The sequence below is a fragment of the Saccopteryx leptura genome, chromosome 1, assembly GCF_036850995.1.
Source record: "Saccopteryx leptura isolate mSacLep1 chromosome 1, mSacLep1_pri_phased_curated, whole genome shotgun sequence".
NCBI classification, from domain to species: Eukaryota; Metazoa; Chordata; class Mammalia; order Chiroptera; family Emballonuridae; genus Saccopteryx; species Saccopteryx leptura.
Window position 1 is genome coordinate 29,533,541 of NC_089503.1, and position 24,927 is coordinate 29,558,467.

A 24,927-nucleotide genomic window follows, 5' to 3' on the forward strand; every position below is an offset into this window, starting at 1 on the left:
GATGGCTGCTTGTTGTCATTGTGTTTTTTGTTTTTTTTTTTACTTTTCTGGAATAATTTTGTAAAGTCTTTAGTTTTTTCATATGTGGCCACTGAAGTCATTGTGCTCTTAGCTTAGTTATCAGCTAGTGCTTTGTTTGATGGAGATTTTCTTAAATACATGGAACCAAAAGAGAAAACAACCCTCCCGGTCTTTGTGGAAGGACTCAGTATGTGTGTTGGGGCTCAAGTCTGCGTGTTGAAGTTTTCAACAGAAGCTTTACATTTCTCTAGTGATATCTTGTGTTTATGCTGTGGGCTAATTTTGGAATATTACATTATTTTAAACAAAATTAGAGCTTTTCTACATAACTGCTTTCTGCCTGGCTTTGGGCCTTTCCTCTTGACTTTGGTTCTTTTTTTGTGCTGCTTCCAAGAGAGGGAGAGGGTGGGGGAAGAGAGAGAGAAAGAGAGACTGCTTTTGCAGCTCTCCCAGCTCTATCTCTCTCCTGTTGTTAGTGGGGTGGCTAACAACGGGAGCAGGTGGGGGAACAAGGGTATTCTCTGAAGCTGTTATGAAGCCTGAGCTTCAGGGTGGAGTATTCACAAGTGTTTTGATCCCTCCTTCATATGTGATGCTTGACTTAGCATGTGTTCTCGCCCCTCCTCGACCTGTTATATTTTCCTAGCCTTCTCCTAGCTGCAGTGGATTTCCACACGTACTCTCCTGCTATAGTTTTCATTGCCCTTCTCCTTATAGATTAGATTAGGCTTATGGTCTTTAGGGCAGTGATCTTCAACCTTTTTTGAACAGCGGCACCTTTTTTTACATTTACAAAATCCTGTGGCACACCACCTACCAATGACACAAAATGATACTCTAACACAGTACATATTATACATATAGTTAATAATATAGTTTCTAAATGTATTTATATTCACTTAGTGTGAAACCTGGACCTGTTTCGATGAACACAAAAGGGATATCCTGGCAGGAATGGTAGAAAGACACGCACGAAGCTCTTCCTCAACAGTTCTCAGTCTCTCTCTGTTTTTAGTTTTTATCGCAGTCAAGCTTGAGAAGCTCAGCTCACATAGATATGTGGTTGAAAATGGGAGCAATGGCCTGACCTGTGGTGGCGCAGTGGATAAAGCATCGACCTGGAAATGCTGAGGTCGCCGGTTCAAAACCCTGGGCTTGCCTGGTCAAGGCACATATGGGAGTTGATGCTTCCAGCTCCTTCCCCCTTCTCTCTCTCTGTCTCTCTCTCTCCTCTCTAAAAATGAAGAAATAAAATTAAAAAAAAGAAAATGGGAGCAATGTCAAAATAGCTTTGTTGGCCAGAATAGGGAACTCCTTGGCAACAGATAACCAAAAACTATCCAAAGGAAGATCAGCAAACTTTAGCTTTAAAGTTAGATAACATTGTGATGCATTGTATATCACCCTCTGCGGGGGCCTCTTTTAAAAAGAAAAAGGCCAAATATCTATATACACCATCAGGATAGACATAACCAGCTGAGGCTGAGGCTACATCTAGTGGTGGCAACATTTACCTCCAGTCCTGACCAGGATTAGAAATCAGGACCATGGGGAGGAGTAGCAGTTTCAACTACTCACCGCGGCCACACAATGACAAGTGTGCGGCAGCCCGAGCAGGGACCTTCCTGGGTGTGGATGAGAGGCGGCCTACTATTGGTTCATCGCTAGTGGTCGGGAGAATCCTAGAGGGTGATTGGTCAGTGAGCATTCCCTATGCCTCCACTCTTCCTGTCGCTGATAGCTGGAGGGATTGTGAGGGGAATGTTTATGTTTGGATGGAGGTGGCTGGTGGTGGGCTGGATAAATGGATAAATAGCCTCCGCGGGCCGGGCCGTAGTTTGGGGACCCAGGTTTAATTTCCCCACAGCACACCTGACCATGTCTCATGGCACACTAGTGTGCCACAGCACACTGGTTGAAAAACACTGCTTTAGGGAAAGTAAGAAAGACAGGTCTTGCTAGGTAGAATTTTCAGTGGTGGCTGCTGGTTCTCTTTCACTGTGTCAGAGGCTTCAGCTAGTGTCCTTAGCTATAGATTTTTGTTGTCCTTTCCCCTGCAGATTAAGGCTTTTGGTCTGAAGGAAATAGGAAAGACGGTTTATAATTGCTCTTCTCTTCCCCAGCCGGGACCGTCAGAGAAAGCTTTCTCAGGATTTTTTCTATCTTTTCCTGTTAAGTGTCTGCTGGATTTCCGTAGGGAAAAAGCGTGGTAGAAGGTATAAATTTATTTCTGGGGCCCTTAGGGGATTCATGTTCTTACACTAGCCCTTAGTGTAAGGTTCTGCCTTTAGCCACATTCCGTTCTTTTCCTGAGCTTTCTTATTAGTACTCAGTGGCTATGTCCCAGGCTAGCAAATGCAGTGGTGAACGTTCTCCGAGCAGACACATGCATCTATCCCGATTCTGGATGACTTGGTTGACCTGAGACTTCTTTTCTCTGATGGATTTGTCTATTTAATTTGCAGTCTGTCCAGCTTTTTTCTTGTTGTAAGGGTGGGAAGATGCTATTCCTATCTCTATAGAAAGATAAAAATGGAAGATACAGAGTCCTAATTTTCTTAGCACTTTCTTCTTTTTGACTTAGGAAGCAGAAATTCAGTATGAAGAACAGATTGGTAAAATTATCGTGGAGACACAAGATCTTAAATGGCAAAATGTGAGTATTTTGTTTTAGATTAGCAGTTTTAACATCTATTTTAAAATGTATTTTTTAATTTTTAAATGTCCTAAACATATTTACAGTATTGTGCATCATTTTCAGGCTAGCAAATGCAGTGGTTCTGTTCTCCGAGCAGGCAGTATTGTGCATCATTGTGCAATATTTACATATTGTGCATCCAAAATCTTAAGGAAATTCAACTAAAACTGAAAATTTGAGCTTCCAGAAAATTGAGAATAATTTTTATTCAGGCTTTCTTATAAGAAAATAGCTAAGAATTGCACTGAGTGTAATGCTGAAAACTGTGAACTATTTCATATTTGAGAAACATATTGTATGTTATAGAGGAGAGGAGTCAAACCTTTTTTAAGAAGTGAAACCTCAGAACTGTACCATGTTTTCCTAGGTGGTTGTTGCATGCCGTAACCAAAAAAAAAAAAAAAAAAAAAAAAAAATAAAAATGGGGGTGTGTGTCAGATCTGATTTTCTTTATTGCTTTAACTATAGAAAAGGATTTTTATAGTGCTTCTCATGCCTTTCCACCAAAGTAATCTTTTTTTTTTTTTTTTTTTTTTTTTTTTTTACAGAGACAGAGAGAGAGTCAGAGAGAGGGATACACAGGGACAGACAGACAGGAATGGAGACAGATGAGAAGCATCAATCATCAGTTTTTTGTTGTGGCACTTTAGTTGTTCATTGATTGCTTTCTCATATGTGCCTTGACTGTGGGCCTTCAGCAGACCGAGTAACCCCTTGCTCAAGCCAGCGACCTTGGGTCCAAGCTGGTGAGCTTTGTTCAAACCAGATGAGCCTGCGCTCAAGCTGGCGACCTCGGGATCTTGAACCTGGGTCCTCTGCATCCCAGCCCAATGCTCTATCCACTGCGCCACTGCCTGGTCATGCCACCAAAGTAATCTTAATAGCTAAGATTGAAAGATTAACTTTGATGGCCCTTCTCACTATTTGGCAATATCAAAACAAGAACAGGAAGTAATATATAAGAATCAGAACTCAAGTGACAGAGGATCATTATTAAAAATTAGCTATGAGAATTAAAGTATTTTAAAGTAATTGCTAACTTCTTGAAAAATAGAAAGTGTGAGAATAGAAATGTAATTGTACCTCTGCATTGAATAAAAATTGGATAGTTATAATAGTATAAATGCTGACTATTGATTTAAGCCTCAATTTTTATATAACTCTGTCAGAAGAATAGAGGAAGAAGATGCAGGGTAATGGTGGTACAAGAAAGCTAAACTCCCCACTATTATAATAGGAGAGCAGTAGATAAATTTTAAAAATTGTTAAATTAATGTATATTGAGAAACATGGAGTCAAATAACAGAAGTATTTAAAAGTGGTTGCTACCTTTATGCCTAATATTTTTCAGTAATGAGAATTATTTGATAAAAATATAGGAAGTTTAAAGTCATCCTGAATCTGAAGGACAAAACACACAACTTCTACCAAAAAGGGAAGAGGGGGGGAATGGAATCATAATATGTGAATTTTTTTCAAAAATGCTCATGGTAGAGTAAAATCTCTAACATTTCTCTTAGCAGTATTTTTTCTGATATATCTCCTTGGGCAAGGGAAATGAGAAAAATACACAAATTAGACTGCATCAAACTAAAAATTTTTTGTGAAGTAAGGAAACTATTAACAAAAGACAACCTACTGAATGGGAGAAGATATTTGCCAGTGGTACATTAGATAAGGGGTTAACATCCAAAGTTTATAAAGAACTTACACAACTTAACACCATAAAAACAAAAAATTCCATTAAAAAATGGGTAAAGGACTTGAATAGACACTTCTCCAAAGAGGACATACGATGGCCAAGAAACATGAAAAGATGCTCAACATCTCTAATTATTAGAGAAATTCAAATTAAAACCACGATGAGATACTGCCTCACACCTGTCAGAAGGACTTATCATCAATAAATCAACAACCAAGTGTTGGTGAGGATGTAGAGAAAAGGGATCTCTCACATACTATTTATGGGAATGCAGATTGGTGCAGCCACTATGGAAAATAGTATGGAGGATCCTCAAAAATTAAAAATGAAGCTGTCTTATGATCCAGTGATTCCACTTCTCAGTATGTATCCAAAGGAACTCAAACACTAATTTGAAAGAATATGTGTGCCTGACCTGTGGTGGCACAGTGGATAGGGTATCGACCTAGAGCACTGACATTGCCAGTTCAAACCCCAGCCTTGCCTGGTCAAGGCACATACAAGAAGCAACTACAAAAAAAAAAAGAGAGAGAGAGAGAGAAAGAATATATGCACCCTTATGTTCATTGAAGTATTCTGTGCAATAGCCAGGCTATGGAAGCAACCCAAGTGCCCATCAATACATGAGTGGATAAAAAAAGTAGTGATACATATATATATAATGGAATATTACTCAGCTGTAAAAAGAGTGAAATCTTAACATTTGTGACATCACGGAGGGATCTAGAGAAAGACAAATACCATATGATTTCATTTGTGGAATCTAAAGAACAGAATAAACAAAATTGAAACACTCAGAGGAGACTAATGGTAGCCACAGGGGAGGGTTGTTGGGGGTGTGTGTGGGGGAAGCAATTGGATTAAAAAGTACAAAGTGGTAGTTACAAAATAGTCATGGTGATGTAAAGTACAGCATAGGGAATATAGTCAATAATATTGTAATAACTATGTCCAGTGCCAGGTGTGTATTTGAAATATCAGGGGTCCTGACCTGTGGTGTCATAGTGGACAGAGCGTCGACCTGGAATGCTGAGTTCACCAGTTTAAAACCCTGGGCTTGCCTGGTCAAGGCATATATGAGAAGCAAGTACTACAAGTTCCCACTCCTCCCTTCCCCTTTTGTCTCTCTCACTCAGTCTTCTCTCTAAAATCAATAAATAAAATCTTAAAAAAAATATCAGGGGGAACACTTTATAAAACATATGATTGTCTAACAAAACTGAAACTAATACAAATAATACTGAATATAACCTGTAATTGAAAAAAAATTTTAATGCCCTATGAAGTTTTGGTTTTGTAAAAACTTAGTTAATTTAAGGAATCATATGTTGCTATGTGAACATTTGTGGTTATATAGTAAAATTGGAGTTTTAAAAATTCTTAAGATGCCTGACCAGGCGGTGGCACAGTGGATAGAGCGTCAGACTGGGATGCGGAAGACCCAGTTTCGAGACCCCGAGGTACCCAGCTTGAGCGAGGGCTCATCTGGTTTGAGCAAAAGCTCACCAGCTTGAGCCCAACGTCGCTGGCTCAAGCAAGGGGTTACTTGGTCTGCTGAAGGCCCGTGGTCAAGGCACATATAAGAAAGCAATCAATGAACAACTAAGGTGTCGCAACGAAAAACTGATGATTGATGCTTCTCATCTCTCTCTGTTCCTGTCTGTCCCTATCTATCCCTCTCTCTGACTCTCGCTCTGTCTCTGAAAAAATAAATAAAAATTAAAAAAAAAAAATTCTTAAGATTATAGTCTGCTTGTATACAAGGAATGTTAATTTTAATAACTTTTGATGAAAGATATTTTTTTGAAGAAAGCTTTGGAGCAAGCCATGTTTAGAGTTTAAAAATTTTGAAGCAATGCATTTAATCATAAAGAAGTCATTGGAAGCAAAATTGTTATATGTTGATTCCATGTCAGTTAAATCATAGAATCAGTTTAAAGTTGCATTTCAAGAACATGAAATTGTGTCATGAATGCTTGACTTTTATTTAAATAGTGAACTCAATTACAGTTTAAACTGAAAGAATTGCTAGAATTTGTGTTTTAACTTTTCATAATTTTTTAAAATAGGAAACTCTTCAGAATCAAAAGGAGACATTAGCAAAACAACACCAAGAAGCAATGGCAGTTTTTAAAAAGCAGGTAATTTCAGAAGGATAGACGAACGCTATAATTTTATTTATTTATTTATTTGCATATTTTAAGTGAGAGTAGGAGATATAGACTCCCACATGTGCCCTGACCAGGATCCACCTGACAGTTCCCGTCTGGGGATGATGCTAGAATCAATCGAACTACCTTTAGTGCCTGACACGGACACTCGGACCAGCCAAGCTGGTCGCTCAGTGGCCTGGGCGATGCTGGAATCAATTGAGCCACTGGCTGCAAGAGGGGAAGAGGGAGGAAAAGAGAACCATATGATCACTTCTCATGTTTGCTCTGACTGGCAATTGAACCTGGGACATCTGCACACCTGGCCGACGCTCTATCCAGTGAGCCAACCGGCTAGGGCTAATGATTTTAAATATTGTATCCCCCCCACCATGAACATTGTAAGTTCTCCAAACTTACTGAAGAGAAAAAAAATTATCGGAAGCAGGAAATGAATAAAGTTACTTTGAATCATAACTGACAATAAAGAGTATAATGTGGTAGAATGAGTTAATGAGTCCTAAATAAATCAATGATGTGTGTGTTCTTTTTCTTTCTCTTTATTTTCCCCTTTTTCTGTTTACTAGAGTAGCCTAGCATCTTACATTTCCTCATTACTTCTTTACCTGAGCCAGAATTATAACACTGATGAAAAACAGATGCAAGTAGGGAGATGTCAGAGGAGAAGGGATATGATTATCATGCACTGAAGCCTCAATAAATATTAACCATCAGCATCTAAGAAAGACTAGTAGAAAAATAGAAAAAGAGGAAAAGAAGAAGATTTAAAGAGTTGAATAGCAGCTTCTTTGTTATTTTGAATTCTGTAGCTTCTCTTTACAACTTCAAATTTCTGTTCAGTTCCTAGTTAGAAAAAAAATTTTTTTTTTCCTGAAGCTGGAAATGGGGAGAGACAGTCAGACAGACTCCCGCATGCGCCCGACCGGGATCCACCCGGCACGCTCACCAGGGGCGACGCTCTGCCCCTCCGGGGCGTCGCTCTGCTGTGACCAGAGCCACTCTAGCGCCTGGGGCAGAGGCCAAGGAGCCATCCCCAGCGCCCGGGCCATCTTTGCTCCAATGGAGCCTTGGCTGCGGGAGGGGAAGAGAGAGACAGAGAGGAAGGAGGGTGGGGGTGGAGAAGCAAATGGGCGCTTCTCCTATGTGCCCTGGCTGGGAATCGAACCCAGGTCCCCCACATGCCAGGCCGACGCTCTACCACTGAGCCAACCGGCCAGGGCCCCTAGTTAGAAAATTTTAATGTTAAGAAATGTGTTCATGGAAAACATCATCTAGAAGTGTTTTTTCTTATAGCCTTTCCAACACCACTTTATTTTATTTTTGAGAGAGAGAGAGAGAGAGAGAGAGAGAGAGAGAGAGAGAGAGGGATAGACGGACAGACAGGAAGGGAGAGAGATGAGAAGCATCAGTGCATAGTTGTGGCACTTCAGTTCATTAATTACTTTCTCATATGTGCCCTGACCAGAGGACTACAGCAGAGCCAGTGACCCCTTGCTCAAGCCAGAGACCTTGGGCACAAGCTGGCAACCTTGAACTTCAAGCCAGCGAACTTTGGGCTCAAGCCAGTGAGCTTGGGGCCATGTTTATGATCCCATGCTCAAACCAGCAACCCTGCGCTTAAGCTGGTGAGCCTGCACTCAAGCTGGCAACCTCAGTGTTTTGAATGTGTCCTTAGCATCCCAGGCCAGCACTGTATCCACTGTGCTACCACGTGGTCAGGCTCTTGGGTTCTTTTCATATATATATAAATATGGAAAATTAGATGGAGAAATTCTAAGGACAAATTTTATTTATTGATAACTTTGCCTGGTATCCTTGTAGTACTTGGAATATGTAGTTTTCTTTGGCACGTTCACTTTAGTTTTCTTGTTTTAAAATATTATTATATAGGACCTGGCCTGGGGGCTCAGTTAATAGTCTCATCCTGGTGTGCCGAAGTCGCAGGTTTTATCCCCACTCAGGGCACAGATGAGAAGCAACCAACTCAGTGCACAATTAAATGGAACAACTAATGGAACAATGAGTTGATGCTCTCTCTTTCTCCCTCCCTTTCTCCCACTCTCCTCCTCCTTTCTTCTTCCTCCCTCTTCCTTCTTCTCTCCCTTTCTCCCTTTCTTTCTGTCTCTCTTAAATCAATGGAAAAATTAAAATTTCATTATTTATTAGATTGCCACTTGCATTTTAAAATTTTCCAGAAAATTTTGTCAATGCAAATACAGGTAGTATTGATTTTGTAAATGTGTTATGTTATTATTTGAGTAATGGCTAATTACTAAACATTTAAGAAAAAACTTCTAGCCTGACCTGGGAGTGTTGCAGTGGATAGAGTCAGACGGGGATGCAGAGGACAGGACTCAGGTTTGAAATCCTGAAGTCGCCAGCTTGAGCATGGGCTCATCTGGCTTGAGTGTGGGCTCACCAGCTTGAGCATGGGTCACTGGCTTGAGCGTGGGATCATAGACATGACCTCATGATCACTGTTTTGAGCCCAGAGGTCGCTGGCTTGAGCTCAAGGTCTCTGGCTTGAGCAAAGGGTCACTCACTTTGCTGTAGCCCTCCAGTCAAGACACATATGAGAAAGCAGTCAAGGAGCAACTAAGGAGTTGCAATGAAGAATTGATGCTTCTCATCTCTCTCCCTTCCTGTCTGCCTGTTCCTGTTTGTCCTCCTCTCTGTTTCTCTCTCTCTATCTCTGTCACAAAAAAGAAAGAGAAAAAAAAGTTTTGGAAGGCAACATTAAATTTACAAGAATGATTATTTAATCAGTGTGATTAAATTGTTAATTTCCTTTGGGTGATTGGCTTTTCCTCCCTCTCATATCTTTTTTTTTTGTATTTTCCGAAGCCAGAAACAGGGAGGCAGTCAGACTCCCACATGCGCCTGACCGGGATCCACCCGGCATGCCCACCAGGGGGCGATGCTCTGCCCATCCGGGGCGTCGCTCTGTTGCGACCAGAGCCACTCTAGCGCCTGAGGCAGAGGCCACAGAGCCATCCCCAGCGCCCTGGCAAACTTTGCTCCAATGGAGCCTTGGCTACGGGAGGGGAAGAGAGAGACAGAGAGGAAGGAGAGGGGGAGGGGTGGAGAAGCAGATGGGCGCCTCTCCTGTGTGCCCTGGCCGGGTATCGAACCCAGGACTCCTGCACGCCAGGCCGATGCTCTACCACTGAGCCAGCCGGCCAGAGCACCTCTCATATCTTTTATTTTCTCAATGTAAGAGTAACATATTTACATTATATTAAGTCCAAACAACATACATGTAAAATATATCTGTAGTCTCACTGACCATTGTAAATCACTGTTAATAGTTTACTTACCTGTATTTTAATTTTTCAAATTGTTTATAGTTGCAGATGAAGATGTGTGCCTTGGAAGAAGAAAAGGTATTAATGAATTCTCTAATGATTTAAAGCATAGTTAAATAATTTTAAGTCTTAATTGTCCCCCATAATGGAAAGAAGCATTAGTAATAAACTAATGCAGAGTGTTAATTGCTTAAAATCTTCGAAACAGAAAGGACCCAAGGGAATCATGTTACTTGACCACTGTTACTTTACAATTGAGAATACTGAGACATAGCAAGTTTAAATGACTTGCTGAACTTGAAGCTTGCATTTTGAAGTAGCAGAGTTGGGACTAGAACCCAGATCTCTTTGGCTCCCAAATTAATGCTTTTTCTACTCTATTACAATGTTTCTGTTAACTATAATATTTTTAATGCTTTTTAAATGTAATTACCTTTTTTTTTTTTGTATTTTTCTGAAGCTGGAAACGGGGAGAGACAGACAGACTCCCGCATGCGCCCGACCGGGATCCACCCGGCACGCCCACCAGGGGCGATGCTCTGCCCACCAGGGGGCGATGCTCTGCCCCTCCGGGGCGTCGCTCTGCCGCGACCAGAGCCACTCTAGTGCCTGGGGCAGAGGCCAAGGAGCCATCCCCAGCGCCCGGGCCATCTTTGCTCCACTGGAGCCTTGGCTGCGGGAGGGGAAGAGAGAGACAGAGAGGAAGGGGGGGTTGAAGAAGCAAATGGGCGCTTCTCCTGTGTGCCCTGGCCGGGAATCGAACCCGGGTCCCCTGTACGCCAGGCCGACGCTCTACCGCTGAGCCAACCAGCGAGGGCCATTACCTTTTTTTTTTTAGGTGAGAGGAGGGGAGATATTGAGTCAGACTCCTGCATGTGTCCTGACTGGGATGCACCTGGCAACCCCATCAGGGACCGATGCTTGAGTATTGAGCTATTTTTAGCACCCGAGGCTGTAAAGCTCTGGCAGAGCTATCCTCAGTCGCCAGGCCCACACTCAAACCACTCGAGCCACTGGTTGCAAGAGGGGAAGAGGGAGGGAAAGGAGAGAGAGTGGGAGAGAAGCAGATGGTTGCTTCTCCTCTGTGCCCTGCATAGGACTCGAACCTGGGACATTGGTACACCAGGCCAATGTTTTATCTGCTGTGCCACTCGCCAGGGCTTGTAATTACCTTCTTTTAAAAACGTTAAAATGAATGGCATCTGGGTGCTTACCAACTGGAAAAGAAGAGATAACTCCAAACAATTATAGAAATCCATCTGGCATAAAATATTTTCATTAGCTATCTGATAAATACATGTTTAGAGTATATCAATGAACATATCATTTATAATAATTTATAGTTTATTTTTAGCAAAAGGCCTTCTTTTAAAAGTTCTCCCATATCCTTAAATGTATAAAACAAATGTACATATATCTTATTAATTAGAACATATTTATTCTATTTATATGAATTAAATACTTAATTATACAGTATCCATAAGTTCTCAGGAATGTTCTGCTGTTAAATTGATTTGTTGTTATCATAAGATTTTCCATTTCATGATATTTATAATCTTATAAAGGGCTTACTGTATGATTTGGAAGAAAAAAAAGAAATAAAGGGCTTACTGTAATTTTACAGTATTTTGAAATATTAGAAATTTGTAGTGCAAATATAAGTGTTAAGCCTATAAAGTATTATGTTTAAAATAGAGATTTTGGTTCTTAAACTCTTATAATTCACCATTAATAATATCATTTACTTTGGAAAGTACTGAAATAAGGTTTTTTACTTAAAGGGAAAATACCAACTTGCTGCAGAAATAAAAGAAAAAGAAATAGAAGGATTGAAAGAAACATTAAAAGCATTACAGGTAAAGTAATCAGTATTGGTTAACAATTAATTTGGTATATAATATATAACTTAGTACTTTAATCCCTGAGAGTCTTGCATTTCAAACTAGAAGGATTTTTATTTTTCATTTAAAAATATTAAAATAGCTTCCATTATTTTTATAGTAATATAATTAGATATATATTGTTTTTAATACTTTATATATGAGGAAAACAAGTCAGGCCTGTATATTATGACAGATTAACCCATGGTCTTTAAAATTTTAAATAACATTAATTGAGTTATTATTAACTTGCTAAGTAATGTATTATCTGCTAATACAAAGATGAAGAAAATATCACATTTGCCTTTAAGTTGTTCATAGCCTCATAAAGAATACAGATGTGTACAGCTAATGGTTATTCCTTTTGTGAATGTCGATTGAAGGTCTACTATGTGTCAAGTACTGTTCTAAGTACTGGGGATACAGCAATGAATAAAAAGGACAAAAATCTCTGCCCTTGTGGAGCTTACATTCTAGTAGAGAAGACAAACACTAAAATGAGATTAAAAAGTAAAATAAAGCCTGACAGGCAGTGGCACAATGGATAGAGTGTCGTAGTGAGACGCAAAGGACCAGGTACAAAATCCCAAGGTCTCTGGCTTGTGCATGGGCTTACCAGCTTGAGCACAGGTCAGTGGCTTGAGCTCAGGATCCAAAAAGCCCTATGGTCACTGGCTTGCGCCCAAAGGTCGCTGGCTTGAAGCCCAAGGTTGCTGGCTTGAGCCCAAGGTCGCTGGCTTGAGCAAGGGGTCACTCGCTCTGCTGTAGCTTCCTGGCCAAGGCACATATGAGAAAGCAATCAATGAACAACTAAGATGCCGCAATGAAGAATTGTTGCTTCTCATCTCCCTCCCTTCCTGTCTGTCTGGCTGTCCTTCTCTTTCTCTCTCTGTCACACACACACACACAAAAAGATGGAATGATGTGGGTAGAATGTCTCGTACACTTTTCTATTAATTCATTCTTGTTTTTTGTGCTCTACTGGGTTGCTGCAGCGCCTTAATTGTACTTCAGAGCTCTTCCAGAGCTGTATTTTCTTTTGTAGGTACTTTTGTGTGTGTGTGTGTGTGTGTGTGTGTGTGTGTGTGTGTGTGTGTGTGTGTGTGTAAGGGCTGAGACCTACTAGTTTGCTATCTTGCTATCACTCCCATGAATTCTTTACATTTCTCAGAAATAAGTCCTTGCTGTGTTCTGATTTTCAAAGTTTCTTTTTGTCATTTGTTTTGATTTTATTTGTTTTGGATTTTTGTTTAATTGTTGCTGTTAATTATTTATTGCTTCAATTGCTTTTAGAGTTTGTCATGGTTAGAAAGGCTTTTACCACTACAAAGTTATAAAGAGATATGTCCATGTCTTCTTTTATTACTTCCTAGGTACTAAATTTTTACATTATATCTTTGATGATTTGAAGTTTATTTTTGTAACAAGGGTTTGAGATACTGATCTAAGTCTGTATTTTTTTAGATTGTTATCCAGTTGTCTTAACATTGTTTAGATTCTCCTCATTTGAGATGTTAGACAGTTTTTATTTTGGATTTCTTGTTACTTTGATGTACAAAATGAGTAAAAATTAAGAACAACAAAATATCAATGAGTTCCAAGAAGAATATTTTCAATAAAAATAAGAGAATGGATTTCATTACTCAGATTAGATGAATAAGAGGCTGGAAGATATTAGTGATATAGTAAAGAATCCTTGTATCTTGTCTCAACAACAATAAAAAGGTAGAACATGATTGAAAACTCTAGGGAAAATAGATGAGTTTATAATTAATAAAGCAAATTAAAATTTGGGATGGTTTTGAGCAGTTTATGGAGAATAAGAAGAGAGAAAGTAGTTAGGCTTTGACCCCAGTAAAATCATCCTTCATGTAGCATACTGGATCTATAGAGAAGGAAGTGTAGTATTAGTATCCTGTTGGATTCTGCATCAAACAATATTTATATTGGTTATAATAATGTAAACACTATTATCTTACATTTTTTAATAATTAACCTATAAATAAAGCATGAAAGACTTAATTATGGCTACAGAACAAGAATGTTATTAACCTTGTTGATGAAAAAGTCAAGGTGTGGTAAGATGAAGTTGAATCCAATATACAGAAATATTCTTTAAAGTTGATGGAACAAGAAACAGAGGTATAAAGTCCTATTTAAAGTTTATATAGTTATATAATTTAGTGATTCTTATCATACCTCAGATGTTCAGTTGAAGATGATCCCACTAGGCCTGACCGGTGGTGGTGCAGTGGGTAGAATGTCAGCCTGGGGTGCTGAGGTTCCAGTTCAAAACCCCAAGGTTGCCACCTTGAGTGTGAGGGGAGAAGGAGAGGGAGAGAAACAGATGGTCAGTTCTCCTGTGTGTCCTGACCAGACATTGAACCTGGGACATCCACATTGCAGGCCGAGGCTCTACCACTGAGCCTGGCAGTGTCGCAGTGGATAGAGTTGGACTGGGAAGCAGAGGACAGGACTCAGGTTCAAAATCCGTAAGTCGCCAGCTTGAGCATGGGCTCATTTGGCTTGAGTGTGGCTCACCAGCTTGAGCATGGGTCGCTGGCTTGAGCAAGGGGTCACTGGTTCAGCTGGATCCCCCAGGTCAAGGCACATATGAGAAAGCAATCAGTAAACAACTAAAATGCCTTTTTCCCTTCCTGTCTCTGTCTCTCTCTTTCTCTCTCTCTCTCTCTCTCTCTCTCTCTCTCTCTCGGGCGCGCGCGCGCGCACACACACACACACACACAAAGATCTTACTAGATAAACTTTTTTCCTTCTGATTTATAGAAATTAAAAAATTGTTCTTGTACTAGAGTAAACAAATTTCTCTTGTAGCTATTGTGAAAAACTTTCTGATTGTTTTCTTGAATGAGGCATAAATAACCTCTTGTTTTGCCTAATTTCTTATTTCTTGGTAAATCTTGAAAAAGTATTACTTTTTTTTCCTACTAAAATTTTGGCCCTACTATGATGGCTAATTTTGGCACATTAAGTTAACCATTATAGTAGGGCTAACATTTTAGTAGAGTAAAAATTTTTGACATATAAAATTAACAATCATAGTAGCAGATAATAACTTCAGGATTAAATTGAGTCTTTTGAATTTTATCTTATTTTTCTAGATGATCTCTACCTTTTTCTTTTGTCTGTGTGCCTTAAAAAATATTCTGATCTCATCTAGTCTCATGTCTTTAAAGTGGCTTCTACAATGCAGGAGACTTCCAAAGCCAGCTCTGAAGCCAGCTTGGATTGACTATTAGATGTCTAAAAGACAAGTCAAACTTGATACGTTCAAGACCAAGTTTCTAAAGTCTTCCTCTCCTGAATACTAACTTGTCTTTTCTTTCTTTCTTTTTTTTTTTGGATTTTTTTTTTTTTTTTTCTGAAGCTGGAAACGGGGAGAGACAGTCAGACAGACTCCCGCATGCGCCCGACCGGGATCCACCTGGCACGCCCACCAGGGGCGAAGCTCTGCCCATCAGGGGGCGATGCTCTGCCCCGCTGGGGCGTCGCCCTGCCGCGACCAGAGCCACTCTAGCGCCTGGGGCAGAGGCCAAGGAGCCATCCCCAGCGCCTGGGCCATCTTTGCTCCAATGGAGCCTTGGCTGCGGGAGGGGAAGAGAGAGACAGAGAGGAAGGAGGGGTGGGGGGGTGGAGAAGCAAATGGGCGCTTCTCCTATGTGCCCTGGCCGGGAATCGAACCTGGGTCCCCCACACGCCAGGCCGACGCTCTACCGCTGAGCCAACCGGCCAGGGCCTTTGTCTTTTCTTTCTGTTAAATATTTTTTGGCTTTTTTCTCAGAATTTATCCAGAATCTGACCACTCTCACTATATACATTACTAACACCCTAGTTCTCTTTTATCATCCTCTTTTATTGGGATTATTTCAGTAGTTTATAGTGTTTTCCCAGCTTCCACCTCTGTTCTCCGTTAGCATTAACGTAACAATGATACCTGAAAAGAGTAAGTCAGGCTTAGAACTCTTCAGTGGCTGCCTGTCTCACTTATGATAAAAACCTAAGTCAGTATCATGTATTACAAGACCTGTTCCTCCCATTCCTACTCCGCTCTGAACTTGTCCTTGTGTTTCTTCCCTTCTCTTACTCCCTCACAGCCACAGTGGTTTCCTTGCTGTTCTGTGAACACACCTGACATTTTCCCACATTAAAGTCTTTGCACTTGCTAGAGTACACTTCCTTACCTCTCGTAAGTCTATACTCAAAAGTTGCCCTCTCAGAAAGGGCTTTCTCAGCCATCCTATGTAATTCCTTTTCCTGATTTGTTATTTTTCTTTAGCACTTATCAATGTGGCATGTTATCTAAAAGACATGTCTTATTTATATTGCTATTGTCAACCTTCCCCAGAATTTTTTTTTTTTGTATTTTTCTGAAGTTGGAAACGGTGAGGCAGTCAGACTCTCGCATGTGCCCAACCGGGATCCACCCGGCATGCCCACTAGGGGGCGATGCTCTGCCCATCTGGGGCGTTGCTCTGTTGCAACCAGGGCCATTCTAGCTCCTGAGGCAGAGGCCATGGTGCCATCCTCAGCACCCGGGCCAACTTTGCTCCAATGGAGCCTTGGCTTAGGGAGGGGAAGAGAGAGACAGAGAAGAAGGAGAGGGGAAGGGGTGGAGAAGCAGATGGGTGCCTCTCCTGTGTGCCCTGGCCGGGAATTGAACCCAGGACTCCTGCACGCCAGGCCGACGCTTGACCACTGAGCCAACCGGCCAGGGCCTACCTTCCCCAGAATTTAAGCTTGCAGGGTTTTTTTTGGCCTAATATTGTACCCCTAATGTCTACATCAATGCTTTACTAATAGTAAGCATTCATTATTTGTTGAAGAAATCAATCACATATAATCCATTCTACCAAAATGAAATAAAAGTATCAGCTTATTTAAGTTTATTTCATAGGAAATGTGAAGTAATTGGGGTTTTTTGCTTAAAATTTAACAAATATAAGCAGGATTTAAGAAAATGAACACTTGGCCCTGGCCGGTTGGCTCAGTGGTAGAGCATCGACCAGGCATGTGATGTCCCAGGTTGGATTCCTGGTCAGGGCAAACAGGAGAACCAACCATCTACTTCTCCACCCTTCCTCCTTCTCTCTCCCTCTCTCTCTTCCCCTCCTGCAGCCATGGCTTGATTGGTATGAGCTCATTGGTCCTGGGGTTAAGGATAACTCCCTGGAGCTTTCATCTCAGGTACTAAAATTAGCTCAGTTGAGAGCATGGCCCCAGATGGGCAGAGCATTGGCCCCAGATGGGGGGTTGCTGGGTGGATCCCAGTTGGGGTGCATGCTGGAGTGTGTCTCTCTATCTCCCTTGGAAAAAGCAGAAAAAAGAAAAAGAAAATGGGCACTCATACATGGCTGGTTGGGGTTTAACTTGGTCAGCTACTATGTAAAATTGTTAAAAGTCTATAAAAATGAGTATAATTTAGGAACTCTGTTTCTTGGAATTTATCTTTTTAAAGTGAATAACTAGAGTTCTTGGTATAAGAATGTTTATGTCAAAATAGTTTCATAAAACTGAAAACTGGGTAAATCTACAAAAAATGAGAGTGATTTGGTAAGTTCGGGATTCAATTTTTGGCCTGGGCACATAGAAGCGTGTGGAAGTCCGGGGTTCAATTCTCGGCCTGGGCACATAGGAGAAGCACCCATCTGCTTCTCCACCTCTCCCCCTCTCCTTTCTTTCTGTCTCTCTCTTCCCCTCCCACAACCAAGGCTCCATTGGAGCAAAGTTAGCCCGGGCGCTGAGGATAGCTCTGTGGCCTCTGCCTCAGGTACTAGAATGGCTCCCATTGCAACGGAACAACATCCCAGAGGGGCAGAGCATCGCCACCTGGTGGGCATGCTGAGTGGATCCCAATCGGGCATATGTGGGAGTCTGTCCCTCTGCTTCCCTATTTCTCACTTCAGGAAAAAACAAAGTTGTAGCCCTGGCCAGTTGGCTCAGTGGTAGAGCCTTGGCCTGCAATGTATTAATAGATGTCCCAGATTCAATGCCTGGTCAGGGCACACAAGAGAACTGACCATCTGTTTTCTCTCCCTCTCCCCCCTCTCTTTTCCCCTCCTGCAGCCATGGATCATTTGGTATGAACACATTGGCCTGGGCACTGAGGATGGCTCTGTGGAGCCTCTACCTCAGATGTTAAAAATAGCTCAGTTGCCAGCATAGCCCCAGAGGGGCATAGCATCAGCCCCAGACAGGGGTTGCTGGGTGGATCCCAGTCGGGGAGCATGCAGGAGTCTTATCTTCCCTTTGCTCACTTGGAAGAGAAGAAAAAAAGAAAAAGAAGTTGTGTTATAGGTTAAGTTGTCATAGAAAGGTGTTATGTATTAGCTAAAAATAGGGTACAAGATAGTACATATATTATTATTCCTCTCCTACTGGCTCTCTTTGATTTATTTATTTATTTAATTTATTTATGTTTTTCTTAGGTTAGAAGCAGGGAGGCAGAGTGACAGACCCCCACACGTGCTCTGACTGGGATCCACCTGACAAGCCCCCTACTGGGCAGTGCTCTGCCCATCTGGGTTATTGCTCCATTGCTTGGCAACCGAGCTATTTTAGTGCCTGAGGTGAAGTCATGGAACCATCCTCAGTGCCTGCTCCAGCTTGCTCCAACTGAGCCATGGCTGTGAGAGAGGAAGAGAGAGAGAGAAGGGAGAGTAGGAGGTGCGGAGAAACAGATGGTCACATCTCTTGTGTGCCTTGGCTGGGAATTCAACCTGGGACATCCATAAGCCTGGCTGACACTCTATCACTGAGCCAACCAGCCAGGGATGGCTTTCTTTTAAAATATGAATGAATAGAAGAATATTTTTTAGAAAAAAAATACTAATGATCACTGTTTCTATGTTGTGAGGTGATTTGTTTATTTTTTATTTTTTATTTTTTTTTGTATTTTTCTGAAGCTGGAAACGGGGAGAGACAGACAGACTCCCGCATGCGCCCGACCGGGATCCACCCGGCACGCCCACCAGGGGGCGACGCTCTGCCCACCAGGGGGCGACGCTCTGCCCCTCTGGGGCGTCGCTCTGTTGCGACCAGAGCCACTCCAGCGCCCGGGCCATCTTTGCTCAAATGGAGCCTTGCTGCGGGAGGGGAAGAGAGAGACAGAGAGGAAGGAGAGGGGGAGGGGTGGAGAAGCAGATGGGCGCTTCTCCTGTGTGCCCTGGCCGGGAATCGAACCCGGGACTTCTGCACGCCAGGCCGACGCTCTACCACTGAGCCAACCGGCCAGGGCGTGAGGTGATTTGTTTAAAACACCTTTATCTTCTATGCTTTTTTTACTTATACCTAATCTGTTTTTATCAGGTTTTCTTCAATGAAGAGCTAATAATTAGTGATAAACTCTCCTAGACAATTGCTCTTGCTATCCTTCTTGCTTTATTTTTCTTCATAGTAATTGTTACTCTCTTAACTTCTATACTTTTAACTTATACTTTGTGTACCACTACCCCTATTCAACATAAAGCCTTTTTTCTTTTAATTGATTTGAGAGAGAGAGAGAGAGGAGATAGAGTGAGAAGCATCAACTTGTTGCTTCACTTTAGTTGTTCATTGATTGCTTCTCATACATCAGTGGTTCTCTGTGTCCGATGATTTTAGGCAACCCCTGTGTTTTGGTTGTTTGACCCCCGCTGGGGTCGAGACCCACAGGTTGAGAACTGCTGTCATACATACCTTGATGGGGATGGGGTGGGAATTGCTCAAGCAGAGCCAGTGACCCCTTGCTCAAGCCAGCAACCTTTGGGTTCAAGCCAGTTGGGATCAAGTTAATGATATTACAATCAAGTTGACAAGCCCACTCTCAAGCCGGCAACTTCAGGGTTTCGAACCAGGGATCTCAGCATTCTAGGTCAATGCTCTATCCACTGTGCTGGACATAAAGTTTTTTAAGGAGAGGAACTTCATTTGTTCACTGCTGCATCCCAGGATACTAGGAAAGTGGCTGACATACAGTAGGTGCTCCATAAATATGTGCTGAATAAATAAATGAATGTATTGTTTTGTTATAAGGAAGAAAGTTATGGTAAATAACATTTTGAAAAAATGTCACTAAAAATAAATAGTGCATGACAGGTAAATGCCACATTTTATAGCATATAATTTTATCATCAGGAGGAATTTGTAACTAGATAAAAAAATTTTAATGAAATTTTTTCCTTGTTATTTCAAGGTTTCTAAATATTCTTTACAGAAGAAAGTGAATGAAATGGTAAGGAAATTACAAAATATACACTGTTTAATACATAATGTATGTAGTATTTCTATTTAAATGTGACATTTGTAGTAAAAAAAATAAAGTTGAAATTGGATATTTGGGCGGGGGGAAGTTTATAAAGAGGGACAGATATAAGGTGACAGAAAGTGATTGGACTTTGGTTGATGGGCACACAACATAATCAACAGTTCAAATGCTATAGAAATGTTTACCTGAAACCTATGTACTCTTATTGATCAATGTCATTGAGTCAGTTAGTTTTCTAAATAAAGTTTAAAAATTAAAAAAGGAAAAGAGTCCTGACCAGGCAGTGGTGCAGTGGATAGAGCATTGGACTGGGATGTGGAGGACCCAGGTTCAAGACCCCAAGGTCGCCAGCTTGAGCGCGGGCTCATCTGGTTTGAGCAAAAAAAGCTCACCAGTTTGGACTCAAGGTTGCTGGCTCAAGCAAGGGGTCACTTGGTCTGCTGTAGCCCCCCCCCCCCCCCCCCCCGTCAAGGTACATATGAGAAATCAGTCAATGAACAACTAAGGAGCCGCAACTAAGAATTGATGTTTCTCATCTCTCTCCCTTCCTGTCTATCTGTCCCTATCTGTCCCTCTCTCTGACTCTTGCTGTCTCTGCCACAAAAAAAGAAAAAAAGGAAAGAATATTAGTATCTTCTTTAAAGGACTAAATTACAATTTCAAATATAGGTTAAATTAATCTATTTCACAAATTTATTTACAGATTACATAGTTTTTACCTATTATAAAATAAATTTAACACAGCTTTTATTTTATTGTTAGAGATCTTATATTAAAATGAAACAATAAAGAAATAAGATCAACAGAACCTCTTAATGATATCTTTTGTAGGTGTTTATACAAACATGGAGTTAATAACTATAGCCTGAAAAATAAAAATAAAATGAAGTAGCATTTTAATATAGCACTTGGGGTATGGTACCCAATGCTAATAAAGGTATTATTCAACAAGTGTTTACTAGTGTATTTGTCTATAATATATTAAAAATTGGTATTTGCATTTTTATACACAGCATTTTATGGGATATTTACTTTGATATTCTCTTTTCATCCCTGTGTGAATCAAAAGAATTTATTTTTGTATTTTTGAGTAAGCAAAATTCTGTCATATCCACTTAAATCTTCAGAGTTCTTGGGTGGGTTTACCTTATTTCAGTCTTTTTTCTTTGGAGCAGACTATAAGGCAAGTGAAATTAATTTTTGAGTAAGGTTTATATATTATATATATGAGAAGTAAGAAATGAGAGATTATCCTTCGGACATTAAATACAAAAACATTATTTTCTTCTTGAAATTGTTTTGGTGTGTTAGAAAATAAAAGAGCCATAGAAAGATTGCTAAGCTTGATAGAATAAAAGATGTGAAAATTCTGTCACTGTTCAACTGGAAAGAATAAAGGTAATATTGTCAGACTGTTTTAAACTATGATTTTAATTAAAAAGCTGAAAAACTAGATTCCAGTTTAGCTTTAAGTACCATGACATTTGTACTGAAAGTCATCTTCAACGCTACAGTGGTTTTACACAAAATATAGCGAAATTGAATAATGTGCCCTCTGACCTGGAAGATAAGGCTACAAGTTAAAGATCAAAAGCATCATAAAATGTGTTTTATTTATTCTACTTTAAAATTTCATCAGATATTTATAATCTTAAAAAAAAACATGGAAACATGCAGTATACTTGTAGTTTTGGTCACTTCTGAGCATTTTGTTAATATGAATTACAGCCTCATAAGAACCTACTAAAGTTGTATTTGAGCTACAGTTATAATATTTTTTCTGACAATTCAAAGCCTTAAATCACTTTGCATTAAAACAATTTTATGTATTGAGATGTACATCTAATATTTCATGCCAATTCTGACAGAATATTGTATGTTTTTAGATAATTGATCTTAAAATTAAAAATATTTTCCTGAAGATTCTTACACTCTTCTTTTTACATTATTTTTATATAATTCAGATGACCTTTTCTTTATTCAAAGTGCTATTAAGTACTCAGTATTTCAGTTAATCTTATTTTATTTAAACCAGCATATTATTCTCTGTAGTATTTGACTCTGTGGTTAATACAGGAAGCAAGACAGTCACTATGTCAAGGCAGGACTCTGGTAGCAATTGATAAAGTTAAGTGTGCTGAAAGAAATCATTTAAACTTTTTTTTTTTTTTTTAGATTTTATTTATTCATTATAGAGAGGGGAGAGAGAGAGAGAGAGAAGGGGGGAGGAGCAGGAAGCATCAACTCCCATATGTGCCTTGACCAGGCAAGCCCAGGGTTTTGAACTGGCAACCTCAGTGTTTCCAGGTTGATGCTTTATCCACTGCGCCACCACAGGTCAGGCCTGAAAGAAATAATTTAAAAAATAGTATTAAGAAACTTTTGAAGAAATTCATGATCTTCTGTTGGTGAGCCCTTAACTACTAGTAAGTTTCTGTCTTTTGAGAATTCAGTAAGCTCGTTTTGTGTAGAGGTGGTGGTTTGTCTCTACATTAACACAATTATGAATCAAGAGGGTCACCTATCTCTTAAAGTACCCAAACCTTCTCTTGAACAAATGATCATGTTGATTATTACCAATAAAAAGAATGCAACAAAACAGATAAAAACCAAACCAGAGAACATCAAAGTAACTGTAACCGTGCTTTGCTCACTGATGAAAATCTTTTCTCTGAGTTCCCATGATTACTGTATTAGATGACTATGTTGTATAACAGTAGCTAATAGAGCTTAATGAATGGAGTAAAAACTTATTCAACTATCCTTTAGTTATATCCTGATTCTTTTTTTGTATATCCCTTTCCTTTAAAGAAAAGACTGATTAGAGATTTATTTTTCTTTATTAAATTAAAACAAAGTTTTAATATCGAAGGTTTTCATGATTTGGAATTACCACATATTTCTTTCAGAGTAGAATATATTTAGACTGAAGACCTGTCTGGAAATAATCTTTGTGATTATAAATGTAATAGATATCGGTACATACATGCAAAGTATGTATAACTTCAGATTTTTAAGTAATGTATAGCTTATATTTGTGACTCAAAAGGTAAAAGTATCTTCAAGTTGCCACAAGTTTTTAAAAAATAGTTTTATAACACCATTGCTTTATTTTGGGTTTATATTGAAGAAATTGAAAGGTAAGTTAAAAAATTAGAAATAAAGACTGTATGTTTATTTTTTTATATCCTTTTCTCTAAAATTTATCTATAATGCATTAGTTGTCTCAAGGGAAATTAATTTTATTTTTAAAGATTTTTGAATCAGTCTCCATAAGGGAATGAGACTGGGGGAAATGAGCAGCTATATCAATGACTAGTAGATGCAGTTCTAAAAAGTTGCATGTAAATATTATTTTTAAATAATTTCTATTTTAAATGTCTCAAGGCTTTTAAGTAACACACACACGTTTGTTAAGTATGCATGTGCTTTTTCTTTCTCTAACCTTGATTTTCATAGATTAAATTTGTTTAAAATAAGATATACATGCATGTGGAGAACAATGAATCCTGGCATTATTTCTTGTGGACAGATTCTTTGCATTTAGTAGTAAAACTGTGTAAGAGAAAAAATAACTTGAACAAATTCACAGAAGTAAAAAGAACAAAAACCTTATGTATTTAGCTATTACTTAGTCATCTCAATAAAATAATCTTTATTTATTATGGTTAGTATGTGATATTAAATTTTTAATGACACCAATTTATTTGTATTTTTAAAAATGTTCTTAGGTTTCTCAGGCAGGTGTTACCAATCTACTTTTTGTTGTTGTTTCCCAAAGACTTTAAACTATTTGCTGACAGTTGTGCTGTTATTGGCAAACTTAGCAGTTGACCTCTTCATCTCATTATCAAGGCAGCCAATGAGATTGATATATGAGCGGTCCCATCTAGACTGTATGGGTTTATAGGCTATAGATGCTCATGTGATTTGAAAATCTTTATAGTATTTTATTGTGGGCCTTGAATAGACTAATATATTTGAAAATCAGATATATGTCATGCAAACAAATGAAACTGCATTTTAATTGAATTCAACTTTGGCCTCAAGCAAAGGATGTTGGAATAGAGTATATCACAAATTACTCTAATATGTATAGTGTTTTATATATGTAGAGAATACCTATCAAATCACTTGATCTTTGCTGCATTTTTAGTTAATCCAGATTGTTAACATTTGCAGCCATTAACAGCCTATTTTATTCACCCCTTTTTAACTAAATGTTAAGGAAGACTATATTAGTATGTAGGAGACAATGTTCTCATAGAAGCTATATAAAAATTAATTTGAATTGAAAATTTGAAAAATTCCTTGAAGTGAAAAAAATACCTTTAGAGTCGTTTGTAGTGAAATCATATGAGGTTTCTCCATATCTGCTGAAAGAAAATATAATTTTCTGGATTAGAGAATTAAGTGATATTTCAGAAGAATAGAATATGGTTCATTATTGTTTATTGTTTAGTTATTAATAATAGTGACTACTCAGGTAGGCATAAGATCTCAGGGGGTAAGTACGCATGTCAACTTATTTGCATTTATAACTGCTACACGATTCAGTGACTAGGGAATTTGAAAAGCCTATAGATGTGCATAAGAAACTTTCAACTGCTCTATCATAATCATTATCAATGATATTATCACTTTGCTTAAAATCTCTATAAAGTATCTTTGAAAAGTTAAGATTACCATCAGATTTGCCAAGGTAATGTAGTATAGTCAGATACAACTTAAATTGTAATGTGTGTTCTTTATTAATATTAGAGAGGGCTGTTCTTATTTCAAATAAAATTAAAACTACAGAAGTACTTTTATCAATTAAGGAATGAGAATAACAAAACATTGTGATGTACTTACTATGTGACAGGCTCTGTTCTTAGTGCTTGGTAT

The 24,927-nt window shown here is 39.3% G+C and overlaps 1 protein-coding gene across 1 annotated transcript in view; it reads left to right on the plus strand.

Annotated features, from left to right (window-relative positions):
- The window catches only part of CCDC73 (coiled-coil domain containing 73), a 76,218-nt gene that overhangs the window by 9,320 nt on the left and 41,971 nt on the right, over positions 1-24,927 (plus strand). The window contains exons 2-6 of the mRNA XM_066363723.1: positions 2,606-2,677; positions 6,491-6,562; positions 9,940-9,975; positions 11,679-11,753; positions 19,969-20,007. Coding sequence (XP_066219820.1) covers positions 2,606-2,677; positions 6,491-6,562; positions 9,940-9,975; positions 11,679-11,753; positions 19,969-20,007 — 294 coding nt within the window. The remainder of the gene's footprint in view (positions 1-2,605; positions 2,678-6,490; positions 6,563-9,939; positions 9,976-11,678; positions 11,754-19,968; positions 20,008-24,927) is intronic.